The sequence below is a fragment of the Clytia hemisphaerica genome, unplaced genomic scaffold (assembly GCF_902728285.1).
Source record: "Clytia hemisphaerica strain Z4C2 unplaced genomic scaffold, Clytia hemisphaerica genome assembly, whole genome shotgun sequence".
Classification (NCBI taxonomy): Eukaryota; Metazoa; Cnidaria; class Hydrozoa; order Leptothecata; family Clytiidae; genus Clytia; species Clytia hemisphaerica.
This window is the reverse complement of record NW_027104421.1, coordinates 167,307-189,985: the sequence shown is the minus strand read 5'-3', so window position 1 is coordinate 189,985 and position 22,679 is coordinate 167,307. Positions and strand designations below refer to the sequence as shown.

Sequence of the window (22,679 nt, the reverse complement as noted above, 5' to 3'; positions counted from 1 at the left end):
GTGTTGATATTTTAAGGCTGCTAATTGCAATGTTCTTATTTGGTGTAGGGATAAAAGTCAATCCTTTGTTTAATATGGAAAGTTCTCTTATTGATAGGTCTTTGATGTTAGAAAGATTGATGACAATGTTATTTCCAAAACGGGTCATTAGTTTCTTTATTTTGGTCTTAGGTAGGTTATTTGAAATTCCTATGGTGGGTGTGTATGTATTCTAGACTGATTTTGTATTGATGTTGAGATATATGGGTAAGCTTGTTCATAATATATTTTACTAGTATCAGGAAGATTGTATAAACTATTTTCAATTGTTTTATAATCTAGTCATTGTCTTTGTTTTTTGCAACCATTAAACCCGTTGTGATAACAATTGTGGTTGCTTTGTTGTTGTGGGCGTTTTGGTGTGCGTTGTTGGTATTGGTGGGTGGTATGGTGGTGTTGTTGGTTTGGGTACTGGTGGTTGGTGTGTTGAACCTGTTGGCGTGGGTGTTTTGGGGTAGTTTGTTTTCCTTGGTGGCTTTGTTGGTTTTTGGTTGATCTTTGTTGATTGATGATCTCTGTGTTCAGTTGTTTAATCTTGTCATCTGGCAAGACTTTTTTAAGTTCATTTATCTCATTTTGGGTTTTTAAGAGTTCTTCTCGGTGAAAGGTTTTACAAACGTTGATAAGAGCCCACGATGCCTCATTCTCCTTCTCTTTCCATAAATCTAGGAGATGGTTGGGTAAGGGCAGGTTCGATTTAACTTTGACCATGAGTCCGTTAGGGATGATATTTGTCTCTTCGGATTCTTTGAAAAGCTTCAACTGTTGGCCATGTTTTATCTTCTTGTTGTTTAGGTCGATATAGTTTTGTATGTTGGCCTCTTCGTTAAAACTGATTTGATTAATTAACATATCAATCTCGTCTATTTCGATTCTATTATCTATTTGGTTTGGTTGACTGGTTCGGGTAGGTTGCATGGGTTCGGGTAGGTTGCATTGGTTGGTTCGGTTGGTTTGGTTGGATCGGTCGAATGAGTTAGTTTGGTTGAGTTGGTTTAGTTGGATTGGTTGTTTGGTTTGGTTTTGATGGTTTTTTTTGGGTTGGTCCGGCTGTTTTGGTTCCTTTTGTTTGGTCGATTGATTTGGTTGGATTGGTTGTTTGGGCTGGTTTGGTTGTTTGGGTTGGTTTGATTGGCTTGTCTTTTTACCACCCAATGCACACGAAAAAAAGCATAATATATTCTCAAGCTATTAGATACAGAATGATTATCAGTGATAAAAATATCCTAAAAAGGCACCTGAATATAAATAATAAATAATAAAGCTTTACAGGTTTGCAGGCCACCGTGAAGACACATGGGCCTCTATAAACCGCTCGTACTTTTTACGATGATCTTTTTGAAATAGAGTTTTTTTCGCAGGCTCCCCCGGACTTTCCATTTTGTGTTGTCTTCCTTGATTTTAGCATTCATTTTTTCGGCTTCCTTACACCATTCTTTAATTATCTGTCTCTCATTTTTGGTCAAATCCTCTGTCACTCGGTAAGAAAAGCTTTTTTTCTTTTGTTATTGCTTGCAACACTGTGTTCTTGTCCTCTTCGTTCGTAAATGTGACTTTAATTGGTCGGTATCTCGCTTTATCTTCTCTTTCTTTCGTAAATTTCCCGATCCGCTGCGTCTCGGTAATCTTTATATTCCTCAGATGGAACCGCTTACCAATAATTTTGTCATGGATAAATTCTTCGTCCTCGACTTTTCTTTCTTCTTCAGTTTCATCTGAATGACCTTAAAAAACTTTTCAAAAACGAGGATACTCTCTAAATGTAATAAACACCGAAATTAACAAAGTTAAACAAATCACACAAAAAGAAATGCTCTGTGGAAATTATAAAAAAGCAAAATACCAAATAAATAAAACGAAAAAAACACAAACAAAAACTTTACCATTTATAGCCCCATACTCGGAACATTTCAAGTCAATAGATAAAGTCCTAACAAAACATTGGGAAAAGTGATCCACTACTTCGAGACACTTTTCCTAATAAACCATTTGTATCATATACATGAGGTACCATAGTTTGTTCATTAAATAAGTATACACAAGAAACAGCTCACGATTTACTTTGTCCCCTTTGTAAGGGACTTGTCCCCTTAGATGTCATATATTCATTTCTGTAATTAAATATTATATATTATATAAATGTCAAAGGAAATTTAAAAAAAAGATAGAAATTAGATATCTACCCTTCCAGTAGAAAAACAAGTAGGTCAACGAAAATAGTTTTTCAAACCTCCTAGGTCAAAGGAGTCTTACCCTAGGTCACTGAAAAAAAGAAATTTTCGTGACCTAGGTTTATAGCTATGGCATTCAAGCCATTTCGTAATTCCCATTATTTTCTAATATAATGAAAATATGCACAAAATATCTAATCTATTCAAAAATGTTCGAACATTTTCAGTAAACATAAAACAAAAGCAATTTTGGTCGCGACCTAGACCAAAATTCTAACAAAATTTGAAGATTACCCTACACAGAGCATTGCACTTTGCTCGAATATGTTTAATAATTGAAAAAAAAGGATTCGTTTTAATTTAATGCGCGCACAGAGATTTCAAATTTTTCGTTCAAACAAAGATCACATTTCAGGCTACTTCTATTGAACGGTTTGCACTTTTATACATTTCGCCACGTAACTTTAGGGTTCGTCTGGTTACGAGAATGCTGCCAAAATTCGTTCGAGAGCTCGGTTTCATTTAGCTATTCGGCGTGGTTGAACGATTTCTTGTGGTTAACATATCGCTTTTTGAATGTTGTTTCTGCTAGATCGTTGTAAGATTTTGGTGGTAAATTCTCGTCGTCTGTTGTCATTATTATTAAATATACATTTTTATCCCTATTTCTAAAAATGATAAAGTGTATTGGTCAAAAACAAAACCCAAATCCTCTGTGTCTTTTACACAGAATTCTTTGAAAACTGCTATGAAACATCTGATAAAAAATTGTTTATTCAATGCAGGTGATATTGTTATGTGTCAGGTGATCGCGATTCCCATGTGAATCGATCCGGCGCAATTTAGGGCTAATATTTTCCTCTACCAATACGAACAAAGGTATATGAGCAGGGTCATTAAGGAAAATTAGGTTAAGGCTCGCCATTTTCATTCAACTAAAAGATTCATTGATGATTTGTGTGCTCTATCAATGATGGTAACTTGTTTCAGTCTGTGTACAGTAGCATCCAACTAGCGATTTATAAGAATATCTGCTGTATTTTGCCAGTGTAAAATATAATTTTTGCATAATTAGCATATTTCGCATAATTATCTTTTATCTTTTCTTTCTTTGTATATTTTTATTATTTCTAGATCACGTGATTATCTCGTGGTCTTCCTTGTATTTAAACTTGTGAGCTCACGTTTTTGAATAGTTACTTATCATAATTATCTAAAGTGAACGGAAGAAGCATGTAAACTAATAAATCAAGATTCGACTATTATTGCTAAAGACCGACCAGCTAAAATACAACCCTCTGAAACCTAGGGACATCAGGTTTTTACACGGCGCACCGATTTGCTGATACAGAACCCATCTAAAGATCATTGGAACGGAAGAAGATCAAACTGGAAAAAACGTCAGGAGTTGAGGTATCGCGTTTCCTTCATCAGTTTTGATATTAATCTTTGAGTCTTAGCGGTATTGAAGGCCATAGGCTAAGGAAAGGTTATTGCTTTTGTTTTTATTGAGTCTTTCTTTTCAAATCTTTTACATTTTCTTCTTTGCGTGTTTTTTCGCTGTGATGGTCTTGGCTTAATAGTCGTTCTTTTAAATTAGTCGAAGGATTTTTAAAAGTATTTCTCATATAAAATTTCAACGTCTGTGGTACGGGAGAGTTCTTTTTGAATGATAGTGTTATTGCTGAAATTTGGTTTCTTCATGCATTTTTTGTGATTTACGGGATTTTTAAAGTTTTTATTTGTTGCCCTCGTGCACAAGTTAGTGTTGACATAGGAATTGTCATAGCGTGCTTTTTTTTGATGAATTGGTTCGGCAGCTGTCTTTTGAGTGAGAGAGATTTTGGTGAGTAATTTTTTTAATTGCTAAAAGCTTTGTGTGCTTATTTTATGAATTGAATTTTTCAGCCGTCTTTATTTGAGTGCTACATTTTGGTGTGAAAATTTTCCTTTTTCGGTAGCTTTGATTATAATTGATATCAAGCACAACTGTCCACTTGTTGTTTATTGTTTTTACGATTTTCATTCGTGTGTGAAATTTTTGCCGGTTGTTTTTGAGCCGGGTGGACATTTTGAGAAAATTTAATCACGTGATATTTTTGAGTCTTTTTGCATACTTTTAACTTTTGACACGTGTTTTACGAATTTGGTGATTTTTTGACAAAGTTTTGTTGCGTCTTTCTCTGATTGAGTAAAAGTTTGACGTTTTGATATTTGGGAGAATTTATAAGTTATTATGGCTGCTGCTCTTGCGAGAAAGAAAGCAAGGAGAGAGGCTTTCAGGACTAGTCTCAAAGAGATTATTGAAGAAGCGAATAAAGAGCTAGTAAATGAAGATTTGGGGCAAGCTAAAATGGTGAGTTTGAAACAGAGAATGGAGACTTCTATAGAAGAATTAAGTACCTTAGATGGCGAGATTGCCAACAGTTTAGACGCTGAGGAAGTTCAGCGGGATGTTCTTGACAGTATAGAAGCAGTCAAGCCGACGTACGAAATATTGGCTAACCTTCAGTTTCGACTTGAGAAACTTCACCTTGACACCATGAAAGTTTCTAATTCTGTACCTGAAAGAGCCAATAGTTCTGCTTCGTCAGTGACAAAGTCTTGTAGGTTGCCAAAGTTAGAATTGCCGACTTTCAAAGGAGATGTTTTGAAGTGGAGAGGCTTCATTGAACAGTTTAGCAAGACTGTAGATGATGACGAAAGTTTAAGTGATATTAACAAGTTTATTTATTTGAAGAGGTATTTGGGGGGGTCAAGCGTCGAATTTCGTTTCTGGTTTGTCCTTAACAGCTGCTAATTACAAGGAAGCACTGTCACTTTTGGAAGGTAGGTATGGGAATCACCAAGTTTTAATTTCAGCTTACATGGAGTCTCTTTTGAAATTAAGAAAGGTTGACAGTATGTTAGAGACAGAAAGTTTAAGGAAATTAGCTAGTGATGTGGAGAATTGTGTCAGAAATTTGAGGTCTATGAAAGTAGAAACTTCCACATATGATAGTCATTTGATTCCGATTTTGAAGGAGCGACTTCCAGATGAGTTAGTTTTCCACATTTCTAGACGTTTTGATGATGAAGTTTGGACTTTAGACAAGTTCATTGAGTATATGAACAAGGAGATCAGAACTAGTGAGAATTGTTCCTCATTCTTAGGTGGATCTTCATCGTCTCCTTCGTCCAAAGGTAAGTCTACCACATGGAATCTTTTCGGTGGTATGAGTGAGGATGTAGCTGATAAGTGTGTTTTCTGTAGTAAAGATCATGCATCTCACAAGTGTAGAAAGGTGACTAATGTCAAGTCCAGGACTGACATGTTGAGGAGAGATAGGAGATGTTTTCTCTGTTTGAAGAAAGGTCATCAGAAGCGAGAGTGTAGAGTAAAGTATATTTGCAGGAACTGCAATGGGAAGCATAACATTGCAATTTGTTTTGGAAATGGAGACAGGAACGAGAGAAATCGAGAAAGAGATAGAGATAGAAATCGTGGAGAAAGAGATCAAGAGAATAGAGTCAGAAATGGTGATCGAGGTGGAGAAGACAGAGAGAGAGATCAGGACGACGGAGAGTCACTAGAAGAAATTCAGCAAGGTCTTGTTATGTCAGCCAGAGCAGAACGCGAGTCTATTTTGTTGCAGACAGCTACAGTTTATATTCAGGATAAGTGTAAGAGACAGGGGAGTTCTTCTAAGATTTTGTTTGACAGTGGCAGTCAAAGGAGTTTCGTGACTCAAGCGTTGAGAGATAAGTTACAGTTGAAGTCTGAAAGAAAAGAGAAAGTAGTCATCAAGACTTTTGGTGAGGGAGACAACAACAAAAAAGTTTCCAAGTTTTTGGATGTTGTCACGATCAAGGTTAAACACAAAGGCCGCAACTCTTTCACAGCTGTTGAAGCACTTTTCGTCCCGAGGATTTGTGGCTCGATATCCAAGGTCTTTGATCGTTCGAAATACGATCATTTGAGGGATTCAGAGTTGGCGGATACCTTTAATGCGGTTTCAATCGATTACCCAGTTGGTGTTCTTGTCGGTATTGATTTTTACCATGACTTTTTCTCCGGTAAGACCAAAACAGGTAAGTCAGGTCCAGTTGCGTCGGAGACGGTCGTTGGTTGGGTTTTGAGTAGAAAGGTTAAGGCAAAGGTCAAAAGTGAAGAGGATAGTTATTGTTTTTTGAACTTTAGGTGTTCTGTTGAAAGTGACTCGGATCGACAGTTGAAGGAGTCTTTGGATCGTTTCTGGGAAGTTGAGAACATTGGTAGGAAAGATTGTGTGATACACCAGTTTGAGCAAGATATTGTCAATACTGGAGAGAGGTACCAAGTGAAGTTACCTTTTAAGCCGGATCATGATACTATTCCAGACAATTTTAAGATGAAAACTGGCTTCTTTATTTTTTTAATAATTGGAATAAAAAAGAGCTCTAAATGAAGACATTATATTGCAAAATAACTCTTTTGGCACAAATCGAATGTTTTTTGTTTACATTTCGGATCTTTGAGTTCACGAACATGAGAGAGAAGTTGTTTAATTGGAATCTTTTTTTGAAGTGGTTTTAACTTCAGTTCTTTGCAAAAGAATATACTCAGAGTATCTCTTCATGTTTTTATGTTCAAATTCAGTATTACTTTTACGGCATTCGATCTATGTAGAGTGGCTATAGTTTGTTTTCTTGGCATAACTTTTGTAATTAAAATGTTTGTATTTTTCTTTGGCGGACTACATGGAAAAATAGGGTAATTGGAAAATAATTTTCTGTTAGACAATGTTGAATATGTCTCGTTACTTTTCAGCTTTTAGTTTGGCTCAAAAACATTAAAAAAACAGCCAAACATGCTTAGAAAGTGACCCTCAATAGACCCCATCCCTTTGGTTACAATTGTTATACTTTGGCGGCCATTTTATTTCAAAATTATACTTCATCGTAGAGGTCTCCGTACGGAAAAACCTTTATCAAACAGACAATGCGCACAGAGTGAACTACGCTACGATAATCGTGAGATACACTCTGGTACAGCGTACGGTATCTGAAGACAGACGGTAATCTGGTTGAAACGACTTTCTTGGTTTGGAAATAATGATCTCTGAAGTATCTTTCACAATGATATCATTGTTGTTAATGTCAGATTGCAGATTTGTAATCTTTACATGTGGTTTGGATTCACAGACATCACTCATAAGCTTGTGCTTCTTCGGGGAGTAACATACTGCTTTGAGTGATGCCACTGGACTTTGCAAGATGCAGTTAAAATATTCCTTGTTCTTGGTTCCAAAGGAGGCTCCCCTCCAGGTTTTTCCTCTGCTGAATTTTAATTGCTTTGCCAGTTTTTTAAAAAATTTTTAGCTTCTCTCAACCTAGGCTTTTAGGGGCGATTCAGAACTAGGGTGAGGAGGCTTTTCCTTTACCACCCCTTAACTTTTGATATAGTGGATCTTTTTCGATGAAACTTGGCACACAATATCCTTGTCACATAAGGTAACTTTTATGTGGCATAAGTGGTGTGAATAAGCGAATAATGACGTAAGCAGGATTCTTGGAAGTAATTTTTTTGTTATTGTTAAAAGTTATTGTTGTTGTACACTTTTTTAATAGGTAACGCTAATAAACACACTTGGGAAAAAAATTAAGTATAATGCTAAGCACAGCTCTAAGCCAGACGGGAAAACCGTCCTGTATTTCTATAATCTGATGTATACAGGGCGGGTTTCTGCCTCAAAAGATTTACAGTGGGAAATTCGAATTTAGCGCTGTCTTCACTTACTGAAATAAATAACAAATTTCGGAACTTTCGCTTTCTCTAAGAAAGTGTCACCAGTAAAAGAATAACAAAATTTGATTGGCTATGTTTTCAACCGTTATTAGGATAATAATTTTGATTTTAATTTTATGATCTTAAAATCAGACAAATTCATTATGTCATGCCGACACAGTCTAGAGTGAGTGTGAAGGAAGGCTAAGAGAGCATCGCAGATGCGTCCTATGTGATGTGACTAAAATAACGTTAAACTGTATGTTTAGACGCCAAATGTGACGTATGTTTTATGTATTATCCTCACGATACTTAACTACAATAGAAAATGAATATAAAAATCATGCACGAGGCTTTACAACGATTAAAGTTCGAGGCGTTTGAGAACTGGCTCGAGGAGAACAAAGCAACCGTCAGGCTGACTGAGGTGTTTGAGTCAAGCGATTTTCACATGTTTTTGGAAAAGCAGAATGAAAAGTTGTTTCAGATATTCGAAGCTTCGATCAATCACGGTGATCTAGGACCAATGGCACAATTTTGGCAAAGCTTTATCGGTATGAGTCAAACTTTATTAACTTACATAAAGTCAATGCGCACGGTTCATTGGAATCTTCATCTATCATCATCAGAAAGTATGCTGAAGTGGTTTCATGCATATGATCACATCAACTATGCTCGCCATTTCACATATTGTTGGTCAAGTCAACAAAACCTCTCAAAAACACACCCGGAAATATTGAAGGAGTTCATGGAAGGAAATTTCGTGTGCAAACGTACTGCAGGCTCTTTCAATATGCTACCACCTGACCAAGTTATTGAGCAAACAATAAACAAGGATCAGAAAGGACCTGGTGGCATCATTAGTTTCAGTACTTCAGGGAATACAGTCCAACGATGGATCTTAACATGCCATATCGCCAAAGAGATTTCAGCTGACTTGAAGGAGAGTCTTGATATTGAAATTGCCACCTCAAAACCGAAAGATTTAAACAAAACGATGCAATCTCGTGACAATGAAGACATCATCAAGTGCATCGATATGATTTCTGCACGCAACAATCCTTTTGTAAAAAGCAAAAAGCTGATCGGTCTCTCGTCCGGCGTGGTAGCCTCAGACGATATTACAAACATTCTTCTCACTGTAGCAGATGTTGGTGAAAAACAGCTGAAAAGATTCGTTGCGGAAAGAATTCAATCGTCCAAAATCAAATTACACGACCTAATAAAACGAAACAACCTGAAGACCTTCAGCTCAATTTTCAAAACACGCAGCATAAAGTCAACGACCAAATCATCACTATCAAAGCAGACGGAAATACATTTTCCCGTTCAGTCGTCGTACATAGTAGCATATCCATCGACCTGAGAATGGTGCTCAATTTCGAGCTCTGCTCTGTCCCTCTCTCACTGTCCGAACCGAACGGAACTCTTGTCAAGAACAACAAGGCCAACTTATTTAATTCATTGATTGCTGATATCCCCACTGTTTCGTCTGTTCCTTCAGAGTATTCTGTGATATTCGATGGAATGGTCTTGCTGCAAAAGCTACCGAAAACTCTGAAGACATTTGGGCAAGTTTCTGACTATCTTCTGAAGAAAGTTTTATCCGGAACAGCTAAACAAGTATACTTTGTGACGGACCAGTATCTTCAAAATTCGATCAAATCAATGGAACTAACCAAGCGATCTTCAATCGGCACAATCCGCGTGACAGCTCAACGGCGAGATCAAAAGAAGCCCAAACAATTCAAGCAGTATTTACGGAGTGCAGAAAGCAAGATAAAGCTGATCAAGTTTCTGGTCAACGATTGGACGTCTAACAAACTTGCTATCATACTCCTTAAAAAAAAGCTTTTTGTCACGATTGAAGACCGTGCTTATTCAATCAACCTAACCAGCACCAATAAAATTGAAAGGAAAGCAGTCCCGGAGCTATCTAGTCAACACGAAGAAGCGGACACAAAAATGTTTTTGTGTGCTGGACATGCAGCTAGATGTGGGTTTCAAAACATCAAAATCGTTACTGTCGATTCAGATGTTGCTGTGCTGTCAATATACTACCAGAATTTGCTCCAATCGTCTCTATACTTGGAAATCGGAACATCAACGAAAACGAAATTGTTTGATCTGAAGAGGAACAGTATAGACAAAAATCTCCGAGAGATTCTACCAGCTCTTCATGAAATCAATAGATGTGATTCAACAAGTGTATTCAGCGGATTCGGAAAGGTACAACTACTTTATTATGCTATGAAATTTTTTAACAAAGAGCATGGAGCTTGAAGGCTATCTTTTTCAACTTAGAATTTAAATTTGAGGATTCCTTTCCGTATGCGATTCTTATCAAATTGACGGAAGCTTTTCTTATGTTATACTGTGGCATTCTTTGGCATTTTGAGAAATAAGGGTTTCATCTGTTTTGACCTTTTTTATATAATATATATTTTACATAAAGATTAAGAAACGTTGTATTTCTTTTCAATACTTAAAGTTTCTTGCTTACGCATTCAACAGTTGTTTAGAAATCAACTATATTTTATATATTTTAATATATTAGGATAATATTTTTGTATTGTTTTTTATTGATGAAACAAAAAGGAGGGTATTATATATAGTCACAGCCAGCAGGTCCCCAGGTCACAGATATTTTTTGAGAGACAGTTTATCTGAAGAAAATGTAGACACCTGTTAGGAAGGAGACAGGAATAGTTAATATAAAAGCTGTTGTTAGAAATGAGAATATTCAGTCAGTTTTGTAAAAGCCAGTGTGTGATGTGAAATGGCAGCTTACAATTTTGGAAATCAAATGATGGATCATCATGGAAAATGAAAGTGCTACACCAAGAAAGTTGTATGATATTGGTGAAAAGATTAATGGATGCAGACTATGTGGAGATGGAAAGCGGCAATTGCAACAAGTTTTATCAAAAAGTGGAAAATCAAAGCAACTATCTTCCAAGATTTTGTTGTTACTACAATCTGTCGAACATGTGAGTCCTTCTTAGAAAAAGTTCAGACATTTAAGGGAAAATGCCAACAAACACAGGAAAAGTTTACAAAGTCAAAACGATGCTTCAGAGACTCTCCATCATCTTCAAAGCAAACAAAGAAAAAATTAAAATTTGATGATCCTCCTGCTGCTAAAGAATCAAAAAGTGTTGACGAAAATCTGGTACCATTGGGCTTTTTCCTTGCTGCTCTTCAAAAACACGATAATTCCTCATCTGATCAAACATCCGAATTTATATTCAACTATTGTCCGAGCATCTTGCAACGCATCAAGGAGAAGATTGTATCCTCGATAAATCAGAAAGTGGGAACACTTTGCAAAAAAAACAGTGAGTCTGTTTTATTCAAGAAATCGTATGAAGATCTCACTCAATTGGACTTTGGAGCCATTTATAATGAAATGAAGACACATTTTCCATTTTTAACCACCATATTGCAAGTGATGGCTTCCAGTAAATCTGTGGATTTGAAAACATTGACACCAAAACTGTCCTTGATTTACAGCATAGTAATGAGCTCACGTTGGAATCAATTGACATACCTGAAACGCATCATGACTGTTCTTGTCATAGAAGGTGGATGTAGTAAGAAGGTAATTTCATTTTATTTTACCTGTTTTATAGTTTAATATTAATAATAACCAGTGCCCTCTACTGCTCCATTGACAACTAACAGTTTGTTGATGCTTGAATAACAAGTCAGTAAAATTAGCATTTCTCGTTACATCCAAAATAACTTAGGAGTCACAATTATTGGCCTGAAATTGAAGGTCTTCTATGGAGTTAATGATGACCATCTCAACATGGAAATTTTCACAGTTTGAGAAGAATTAAAACTTTCAGACCAAAACATTTTTTGACCTTGAGATCTGAAGCAGTAGATTTTGATCTAGATTCATCACCTCTAAATTAAACTGTCATATTTTTTTGTTGGGGAAAGCTATCTACTCTACTTTCTACAGCGCGTTTATATAAAAAGGAAATAGAAAATGATAGAAAATAAATCCTTGCAAATTAGCTTCACTTACTTGTACAGGGATGTAATTTGATATTTGATTCAATGATTTAAGAAAATTATCAAAATTAGCAAGTTTTGTATATAATATTGCAGAATATTGTAATTTACTCAACCTCTTTTTTCGCTTTTGATTGAAACGCGCTGTCAACCTAATTGTTGAGGCTTTTTTGTTTACCATTTTCTATTTCCTTTTTTATGTCTAGTTTTTCAGTCTTTATGAAAAGTGTGACTTAGAAAACTCTCAAATCATACTTATTTATCTTAGTTTCAAGGCCGCCTTGAGAAACTTGGTATATGCTTATCTTACTTAAGCCGCGACAAAATCTTTAAGCTTTTGGGGGACCACTTCATGGACCGTTGTGTGGCAGCACTTCTCAAAGAGGCCACTCTACGTGGTACTGGTGACAACTGGGACATGAAGATTCTCTTATCTCACATGAGGAAAAATGCTCAAATAAAGTTTACAACTGTTTGCATCAAATTTGATCGAAAGTCGTGTCTCCTTAACATCACCCAATGAGCCTATTGGTAAAATTGAGGATTTGGATATCAAGAAGTTATTGGTTAACAAGGACGAATATGACAGATACAATGAAACCAGTCAGATCCTGGTTCTTCGCATTCTCATTGAATTTCTTCCCAAGTTTTCAGTCTTCAAAAGTATATGCGATGAACACATCTCACACAAGTATTCAGAAGAAATGAGCAAAAAAGTCTATGATTTGCTTCACTTTCCCAAATTGATGGTGATGAAAGGAAGTACCAAGATTGTGTTAAAATCTTACGTACTTATGAGAAGTGGATTTGGGAGCTAAACCAAAAAGCTGGTCTCGTCGATGAAATTCCAGATATTGACACTCAAGAGCAGCTACATTCCAACAAAGCTGGCTCTGGTCAACCACATGCGCAAGTGGTCTTTTCAAAGGACGACCCAATGAAAGACCACAAGATTATTTTCTCTGGAGACCAACTTACAAGAGTGCGTTTTTCTGGGGCAAAAGATCTGCTGAAAGGTAGTCATACCCCAACCGACAGACTGGAACATTGCTCACCATTTAAACCTGTCATGTGGCATACCAAAGCGTCCCTCCTGCAATATTCATACAACCACCTTTATGACGCAGCATCAGTAAACGAATCTGGTACCTTGAAATATTTCAGGAAAAGCTCAACCGAAAAAACGTAACAGCAGCAAAGGTTGTGATAGACGAAGGATCTAAGAATTGTTTCATAAGGGTGGGAAAGTGTTACTTGGTTGTTGCAGCTCTGGAATTCTTTGGCATGAGACACCAATGACACTCCTGCTGATTTTCCTGAAAACCTTGACAAGGGCAACAGATGAAGAAACGAGCATATCTACTCCCCAAATTGGATGAGTTGTAAAAACCTTTGTTTACAGAGAAATTATGACAACGACCATGCAGATGATTTTGTTCAAAACTATGGGCTGATGACGATTTTTCTCACATACTTATCCTTCAGATGAAAGACTCTGTCAAGAAGGCAATGGTGATATGAATTTAATCAACCAAAAATGCTTCTTGTGTATTCCAGGCGTTCAATTCAAAATCGAAATATGCAATGGAGATGTTCACATCATCGCACAAATAGAGTGTACTCTAACACACGTTTGTCTGAAGAATTCAAATGGGGATTCACAGTGAATTGGCTAAGAAGGCAATGGTGATATGAATTTAATAACCAAAAAATGCTTCTTGTTGTATTCCAGGCGTTCAATTCAAAATCAAAATATGCAATGGAGATGTTCACATCAATCGCACAAATAGAGTGTACTCTAACACCCACGTTTGTCTGAAGAATTCAAATGGGGATTCACAGTTAATTGGCGTGGTGGAAAAGGAAATAACATTGAAGATGATCTCGCCCAAGAGATCTGCAATGGTTTGAGTAAAAAGATCGTCAAACGCATGGGAGCAAATAAGTCAATACACACGATTCAGAAAATTTCAAAAGCTACCAATGGTATCAGGGAAATGAAAGAGCATTATGATATTTCTATTGGCCTGAAACACGGTTCCTCATCGCACACAGTCAGAGATTCACTTGACGATGAAAAAGAAATCTTATCAGATTTAATCAAATTAACACCTTTTACCTATCGTAAACGACACTTCAACAGTTTTCCTGACATGAAAAGGATGCCTCATAAGTATTTGAACGTTTTACAGTTTCATTCATGGTTAGAAAGAAATAAACTGAATTGGTCGCATGCATATGATTCAGTAGATTTTGAGGAGTAAGTGTTTGTACTGATATTTTTGTTTCTCTGATGTTTGTAGCTAAGAATTGGTTTTTTGAAAATCTTATTGAGGTTTTTTTGATATTATCACTTCACTGTGTGTCCTTTTTTTCAATGTCAAAAGTTTTAAAAATTATTTTTGGACTACAGTTTTAACTGCATAGAAACTTTAATTCTTACTTGATTCAAATCTCTTCAATTTAATTTAGTTCAATTTAATTAAGTTCAATTTGTGTCCTTCATTGAGGGTTCAAACAGTGGTAGTAGTATATTTTATTGTATACATTGTGTTTTATCTGCTAAGTTGTACAATATGGTATATAATGTATTGTATAGTCCATTATTTTCATTATTACTCGTCAAAATGATATAAAAACAGTACAGATTTTATTGTTTTCCATATAGTGAAATTAGTCTGAAGTTCGATATTCAATCATTGCTCTTTATCCATTTTCCATTTCATTTTATTCACTTCAATTTCTTTTAGTTTGCAAATCTATTATCTCTTCATGTATGAATTTTTAACAAATTTGTATATGGATTGGTCAATAGAAATAAAAACTCTTTGGAATTGAAGATGGTAATAAACTAGCTACATAGTGTCAGCCTCCATCTTATGCTGGGGGAGCTAGAGATTTTTAAAAAGTTCCAAAAAGGGAGGAGCTGAATATTTTTGCCATTTTTGGCTGTTTGGAAGGATTTACCCCTCCCCAGCTAATTTTTTTGGATTTTTTTCTGGGGGGCTGTGACCTCTGAGGAGACAATGATATGTTCAATATTTCTGGAACAAACCTTCAATTTGAAAACATACACCTTATAACTATTTTCTTGTTGATCTTGGTGTAAAATGTTTAGATACTAAACCCCGTGTTAGGTATTTGCTTTGTGCAGGCAAACGTTGGTTTTTGCTGATTTAAATAGATTTACATGTTTAGTATTCAATGCCAGGGTTCATATCAAAATTTAGAATATTCAAATGCTTATTTTTTGTGCACTAACCAAGGGTATTTTCTTTTCAAGGTAAGTTACTTTTCCTTACAAAAATCCAGCTTTGGTCTGAAAATTTGAGTTTCAATGCACCAGTGGTATTAAATGTCGCCCAACATGGTTGGGCGACGAAGGAAATTTTTGCCCTCTCTAAACGTCCTAAGTAGGTGTTTTCATGCATCTTAATAGCCTAAAAATTTTAACTTGATTATGAAAAGACAACCTTTATTTTGAAATGTTTTGGAGGAGTTTGATGTGTATGTTCCATTGGTGTTAATCCTTACTTTTTTGATAAAAGCAATACTTTTATTCTGAACTAATAAATAAACTAAACTCATTTTCATACCGTGAAAGAAGATAAATTTGAAATTTTCGAAAACCTTCGAAAATTACTTGTTAGACTCATTGCAATAGATCGAGTTGATTTTCCTTCGAGTTTTTGTACCGTCATTTCTCTACTTTGATTATTTACCTTTCACATTATTTTCTTCACAAAATTGATTTTGAAAACTCAATTTGAAATTGAGTTTTTGCCACCAAATAACGGTGGTAAAAAAGTGCTTGAAAAATACCCTGAGACTACAGAGCTAAGATTATGGTAACTTATAAAATATTATATTACATAATTTCTAAAAGAAAAGGCTAAACCCTCCCTCCCCTCCCCTCCCCTCCACTGCAACTAGGGATGGTAGGATTGTAAAATGTAGAGTAGAATTGGTTGGATCTAACTTCTTGATTTCCATTGCTGAGGAAGTAAAGGGATTGATTAATAAAAGAATTGAACTTTCTCAAATTCTCCAAGTAGGAACATGTTCAACCAGACCCAGACCGAAGTTTGCATTTAAAAAATGATGAAACATTTACTATAAAATTAACTGAAGAGAGATATGGGTGTGAAACCATCCACGCAAGGCTGACCCAAGCATGTCTTCCAAAAAGCTCTCTGGTACCTTTAGTTAAAAATAAGCGAAATGTTTCACCGTGAATAAGAAATATTTCTATAACCACAAAAAAGCAGTCTGCAAATCAAAAAATTCCACTAGAATTATGTAATCAAACTTCATGACTTTTAACTTTTATAAATTAATGGGCCAATTCTGGTGGTGAAAACAGTTGCCTCTCATCTATGAAAGTAACAAAGAAAAAACAAAAGCATTTAGTACATAAAACACAATAATACGTATAGTAGGAAAAAATTAAATTCAGCAGTTACGTCATACTGAAACAAATTCAAGATCCAAATTTCTAAATTAAAGTTTTTACTAGCAAGTTTTCAAATGAAGAAAAATCTCGCAACTTTTGCAAGAAGAATTAAAGCTTCTACTGCATAGTCTACTGCAAAATTAATCGCAAACTGTTAAAAAACATTTTGTTAACTGTTGAAAGAATTCTATGTAATCCAAACTGTTAAAAAAATTTTGTCTAGACCTGTTGACTATAAAGGTTTTCTGACTTGTGATTTTAATATCAAAACATTTTGCTGCTGTTTCTGAAATTGAACAAAAATAGTCTCTCAATTCTGATAGACCGAATTTTTTTGTCATTTTTAGTCATTTTTAGCCTAAAGCTCAAAAAACTGATCAATAAAATGAGTTTTATAACATTCCTGAAATACTTTAAAAGTTCCAAAGTAAGAAAAGTTCGATTTCGACTAAAAAAAAAATCTCATATGATCGCAAAGTCTTTTTACACCAATATTATATACTAGAACAATCCATTTTCAAGGATTACAAAACTGTTTTTTAATCAAGAGATCAAAGTTTAGGTGCATATTCTTCCACTAGATTGTATATTTTAAATCTGCATTGTTTATCAGAAATGTGCAAATCCAAAAGGTCGTTAGGTTCACTGACGTTATCAATGTGTGCAATAACTTTGTCTGCATCAACTGTGATTTCGTCTTCGCCAAAGTCAGTACGATCAATTTTATCTAGCCATTCCTTAATCAAACTATTTACTTTTTTTTTGCTTGAACTCCTCTACCTGTGCAGAGTCGATCGATTTACGTTTTACCAAGGTTAGTTCAAAATTTGAGTCATTTTCAGGATGACAAAAGCAACAGCACCTGCTTTGGTTTGAAATATTTTCTGAAAAATAGTTCATAAGTCTAGTACGAAGACAACCCTTTTCAGTACAATAGGCCCTCATGTCATCATTTAAATGAGTATTGGCAGCGATGTCAGACTTGTTAAAGAAAAGGGTTGCCCATGAGTTGCCCTTCGAACGTCCTGCCCTACCAAATTCTTGAACATATGACTCAATTGATGAAGGTGGACCGATATGGATGACATGGACAATGTCACGAGCATCTACACCCATCCCTAACGCAGTCGTGGCAAACAAGACCCTGATTCGTGAAGAATTAGACTTTATCTCTTCCAAAATCCCCTCCTTCATAAGCCCTGTAGATGGAGAATGGAACTGATTGAACAAACGGCTTTCAGGTGATATGACTCCACCTACATATTGTTTCTCACCAATTACTTTTTCAAAATGGGAATATGCTTTTCCACAAAATTGAAGTTGCATGTAGATAACGGTGATTGGGTATTGTTCTTGTTTTTTCAAGAGCTCCTTAGCAATTGGGTCTAAGATTGCCACAAGTCCTTGAAATCCCTCCTTTGTTGGTCTCCTTGTTTTCAATGAAAGGTAAATGTTGCTTCTGTTTGGATTTTCATAGACCGTTTTTAAGTTAGGACTCATGCAAAGATCATTGCTGAGCTTTTTGACATTGGATTTTGTGCAAGTTGCTGTCACAGCCACAAATGGTATGTCAGGAATCAATGTCTTTATGACAGCTAATTCTGAAAATTCTGTTCTGAAATCTCTGCCCCTGATTTGTGTAAGAAGTTGATGGAACGTAATACAGAGACTGAGTGTTATCATGTTTTTTTTAAAACAATTATTTCATTACTATTATTATGTAAATAATGACATCTTATACAAAACGCTTCAACACTTCACAAAAAAACCTTTTCAAGCTCTACTCTTAGGTGCCAAATAAACGCCCCCCACCCCGCTTGTTAATTTTTCAATTTTTTCCAACCCCCCGGACCTTATTAGGACCCCCCAATTTATTAATTCTTGAAAAAATTCCCAGCTACAAAAATGAAAATTCTTTGTTTTACTCTAAAAAGCCTAAATTTATTTTAGTCTATTTTGACCCTTTTTAGGGTTTTTAAAGGTCCATTTTCCAACCCCCCCTCGGTAATTAGGTTCCCCCTGTTTATTTAATTTGAAAAATTTTTCCAACCCCCCTATTTATTCGAAACCCCCCCCCCCCGTTTATTTGGCACCTAAGAGTAAGTAAAAACTATACTTTGTAAAACCTATTCAAAGTTGTAGTCCTATTCTATTTATTGCCTTATATTATAAAAGAATTTCCCACCCGTAATTTGGTCTAATCTCGACATCCGTCTTCTAATCTCGACACCCTTCTTTAGAGATAGGAATAATTTAAAAGTCGGAATTGGTGATTGAAAAAAGATTTATCCTCCCTTACCACTAAGCAAATAAAATAGCTTTGACCTTTCTTAATTTTTCAGCTCTAGTAAAGGGTGTCAAATTTAGAGGAGGGATGTCGACATTAGACCAAGTTACGGTATAGACTTACCACATTTCCACAATGTGTGCCTCATCTATACAACAGGCAACTATTCTTTCTTGGTATGACTTTGACTTGAGAAGTTCTCTACCTTTTTGACTTAACAAAGGCTCAGGATGAGCAAAAAGGATTGAGAATGAGGGTTCAGTAAATTCAATGGATAGTTTGATGACTTGATTTTCACCTTCAACTGGAAACAGCTTAGGGGCATTGTCAACACCGAAGTTTGTATGAAGATTGTTTGGCAAAGCAGCAGCTTTGACTCCTTTCTCATTGAGGAAAGCTAATTGATCTTTGACAATTGATGACAAGGGGGTGATAACCAACACAATATTTTTTTTTCCAGGAGTCTTTTCAGATAGCACAAATGGCAACATTTGGAATATCAGGGATTTGCCATACCCTGTTGGCAAAACAGCAAATACATTGAAACCATTCAAAATGTACTCCAAACACTGCACTTGTTTTGGTTTAAAGCATACATTATGAAATAAAGGAAAATCTTCCAGTGCCCTACCAATATGTTTAAAAATTGCAATATGATCAGCTTTGCTATTCATAATTGTTTCTTATAGATTAATATGATATACGGTTTCAACTAAATAGAAATTATTATTCATAATTTTTGTCCTTTACAGCTTTATATATATTAAAATCAAGTAGCCCTTTTGTTTTTCCCGTTTTCTGACCAGCTCTGCCCAACTAGCAAGCCCTCAAATCAAGCAAAAATGGTTTAGCCTCCCTCCCCTAAGCTCAGGGGGTGCATAGACCTTTTTTCAAAGAGGACGTCCTGTTGAATAATTATGTAGTCCAGCCATAAAAACAATGATAGAGCCATGCATAATTACTGTATCATGCATATTGTAATAATTATGCATGGTTTTATCATTGTTTTTCTGCTGGACTACATAATTATTCAACAGGGTGGCCTCTTTGAAGAAAGGTCTATTCTATGTGAAAGGTTTGATAACAACCGGTACCCAATGAGGTGATGAGCCAAGCCTGCTCGAATGTGAGTTATGTGATTGGAGAGAAAAAAAGATGGGGAGATTTTCCAGTCTGGAAATAAGGGCAATGTTACGCCGGAGCTGCGCCAACATAACTGGACAAAGTTGAAGGCAGCAGATCTCAAATCTCAAATCTGCGCCGGAGCGAGATATCCGGTGCATAAGCCGCAATTTCCAGACTGGGAGATTTTATGGCACCGATTTTATCAAATTGGTCTGAACTGAATAACACTAAAACAAAAGCTTCAAAGAATTGCATCCACCTCTGTCTGAGCTAGATCTGAAAATAATCTGATCTGGCTGTAAAGGCAATGCTATAAAAGACAGAAAGAAAGGAAAGTTTCATCATAGTTTCGTACATACAGTCTAGGATTGTCAGTTCTGAGTCCTGATTTCCAGAAGTTGTAACCAGTTATTCTTAGATTTTTGCAAAAAAGACCTTTTTTTTAATATACATACCTTCCATTCCAATAGAAGAAACACATTATCTTTATCCAACACATAAACTCCCAAAATTATACCCTGTGTTTGTTGATATTTTGAAGGGTTTTTTAAAGTATGGCTAAAAGATCTTTCACTGATTTTTCCAACCACTTTCACGCTCATTCGAAAATAGTTGAAATTCAACTATTTTTCAACTGAGTGTTCCAGGGGTCTACGTATTTTTCCTCTGTACGGTCCTCGGCTCTCTTGCGTCGTAAATACGTGGCCCCTGGGTCGAGGGTGGAAATATCCTTTTGATGTGGCACTAGCATTGGTAAAGATCTGAAAATACAATCGTTCGTTTTATTTCTACTTTAAGACTTCCACCAACGAGAGACGCATCGTATCAACACATCAAACGAGCTAACTACCAAACCCGAGAGTGGAAATTGGCAATGGATCGGTTTTATCAATGGTAATCCCCTGTTGGGCATGGTACGTTCATATTTATTGCAAATTTTTGACCAAATTTATCAAATAAGCTAAAGGTAGTAAATTGAACTTAAAGATGTCGGTAGGGTTATGATTAACAAGGGTTGTTTTAGCCTATTTGAAATTTCTTCTTGTTTAAAGAGATGCATTTTAAATCTTTAGGATGGATGGATACAGGAGGCTTACTTAACTTCAACTGGATGGAAAACAAGCCCGCTCCTGACGCAGTTCTCGAGTTTGCATCTTGCAAGTGCAAGAAAACTAAATGCTGTAACAAGCAATGTAAATGTAAATCGCTTGGACTCCCTTTCACCGATTTATGTGAATGTGTGAACTGTGAGAACGAACCAATAGCCTCTGAAGAGCAGAATAACGACGACGAAGTCGTCGGTGATGACAAGGGAATGGACGATGACGTAATCGATTTTGACGCTATAGATGTATTGGATGAAGGCGATGAACAATTCTTTTTATAACTTTTTATAGCTTTTTTATTCCTTTTTTACTCAGAAAATGTGCCTTATTTGTTAAACTTTTCTTCTTTGTTGCTATTCATTGCTAAATCTTTAACTTCCATCCAAATACATTCAATGAAATGTTAGCGAGTATTTTATTGAAGATGTGCATCATAACCAGAGAAGTTTACTATGTTAATATTGGTTTTGAATGTAATATATCATTGTTTATTGTTTATAACAATATTGACATGCTAGTTTTAATCGTTAGGAATATTACTTCAGTCGTTGTAAGTTTTGTACTTTCTCATTAATTAATCTAATTCATGTTACAATTTTCCCTAGGATAAAGTAAAATTATTTAACATTGAAGCTCGTTTAGTTGGCTCAGTGTTCTGCAAGAGTGTCTTGGTTTTGATTCTGTGATACTTTACGTATTGCGTATCTTAATTTACTCTATTTGTGCGTAATTTGTTTCAATTTTATGCTTGAACATCTAAATCATCTTTGACGTTAAAATTATTCATATTTCTGGTCTGGTCCTTTTTTGACGTCAGTTTTATCATTTTGTTATGTTTTTGATTAAACATGGTTGTCTTTGAAATTGAATATCTTGAGTTTCACTTAAGCTTTTGAAACAAAATTTTCAACAGCGATTACTTATATACTAAGGATTTTCAATGTAAAAATACGTCAAAAAATTAAGTATAAAACATGTTTTTTTGAAAACGTTAGACATCGGTAGGAGTGGAACAAAAGGTGAAACTTTTGCATGATCACCAAGAAATGAAAAATACTGGAAGGGATACAGCAATGTTTTTGCTATTGAAAGTTAGCCCTACTTACCACAACAGATTGGCAAAGTTTCATTTGAATTCAATAAACCGTTTAAAACTTAGATATAACTGAGTAAACACAATTGACGTCAAAAAATATCGCCATTTTGGCATTCTGGTCCGTAAAATAAACATCTACAAGAAAATTTCGGAGGGCAAACAAGTAAATTCGGAAACTTCAGACATGCTACATGATGATATATATGTTTGCACGTGCCTCTACGACTGTCATAGTTGACCTCCCCCAGCTCCCAGACTAATATAATCTTTGCCTTGAAAGTATAGTTTATAATTTGATGGGAAAATTTTGTAATTTGACTGGAATTGTTTAAGTACCTCGTTGACCAATGACTTAAAGGGGCAATCCGCCACCACTTTGAACGGTTTGTTTTAGTTTTCATTTGTCTTGATAGCCCAAGATTAAATTTTGGCACTCGCTTAGCAAGGCGCGATATCGAGTCAAAAATCTCAGAATCAAAACATTGCAAATGGCAGACAAAATTCAGCTAGAGTGTCTTCAAGAAAGACTCCATTTCTTTTGGAAATTACATTCATTACCTTTCGATATGGGATTGGATATTTATGTGAATCGAATCAGCAATATATATTAGACTTTTTTACCAAGTTTGAGAG

At 35.6% G+C, this 22,679-nt stretch overlaps 4 protein-coding genes across 4 annotated transcripts in view; 2 read left to right on the top strand and 2 right to left on the bottom strand.

Moving 5' to 3' along the window:
* LOC136820351 (NADH-quinone oxidoreductase subunit B-like) overlaps positions 1–22,679 on the top strand; it is a 201,439-nt gene that overhangs the window by 45,332 nt on the left and 133,428 nt on the right. The gene's annotated exons all lie outside the window — the stretch shown is intronic.
* LOC136820372 (uncharacterized protein DDB_G0290301-like) lies at positions 322–1,754 on the bottom strand. The gene is made up of 2 exons (XM_067076559.1): positions 1,695–1,754; positions 322–1,227 (listed from the first exon to the last, which is right to left on the bottom strand). Exons 1-2 carry the CDS (start codon positions 1,752–1,754, stop codon positions 322–324), a joined length of 966 nt encoding a protein of 321 aa, XP_066932660.1.
* On the top strand, positions 4,447–7,237 carry LOC136820371 (uncharacterized). Its single transcript, XM_067076558.1, has 3 exons — positions 4,447–4,952; positions 5,272–6,522; positions 7,135–7,237. Exons 1-3 carry the CDS (start codon positions 4,447–4,449, stop codon positions 7,235–7,237), a joined length of 1,860 nt encoding a protein of 619 aa, XP_066932659.1.
* LOC136820370 (uncharacterized) lies at positions 16,313–19,393 on the bottom strand. Its single transcript, XM_067076556.1, has 3 exons — positions 18,843–19,393; positions 17,365–18,062; positions 16,313–16,353 (listed from the first exon to the last, which is right to left on the bottom strand). Exons 1-3 carry the CDS (start codon positions 19,391–19,393, stop codon positions 16,313–16,315), a joined length of 1,290 nt encoding a protein of 429 aa, XP_066932657.1.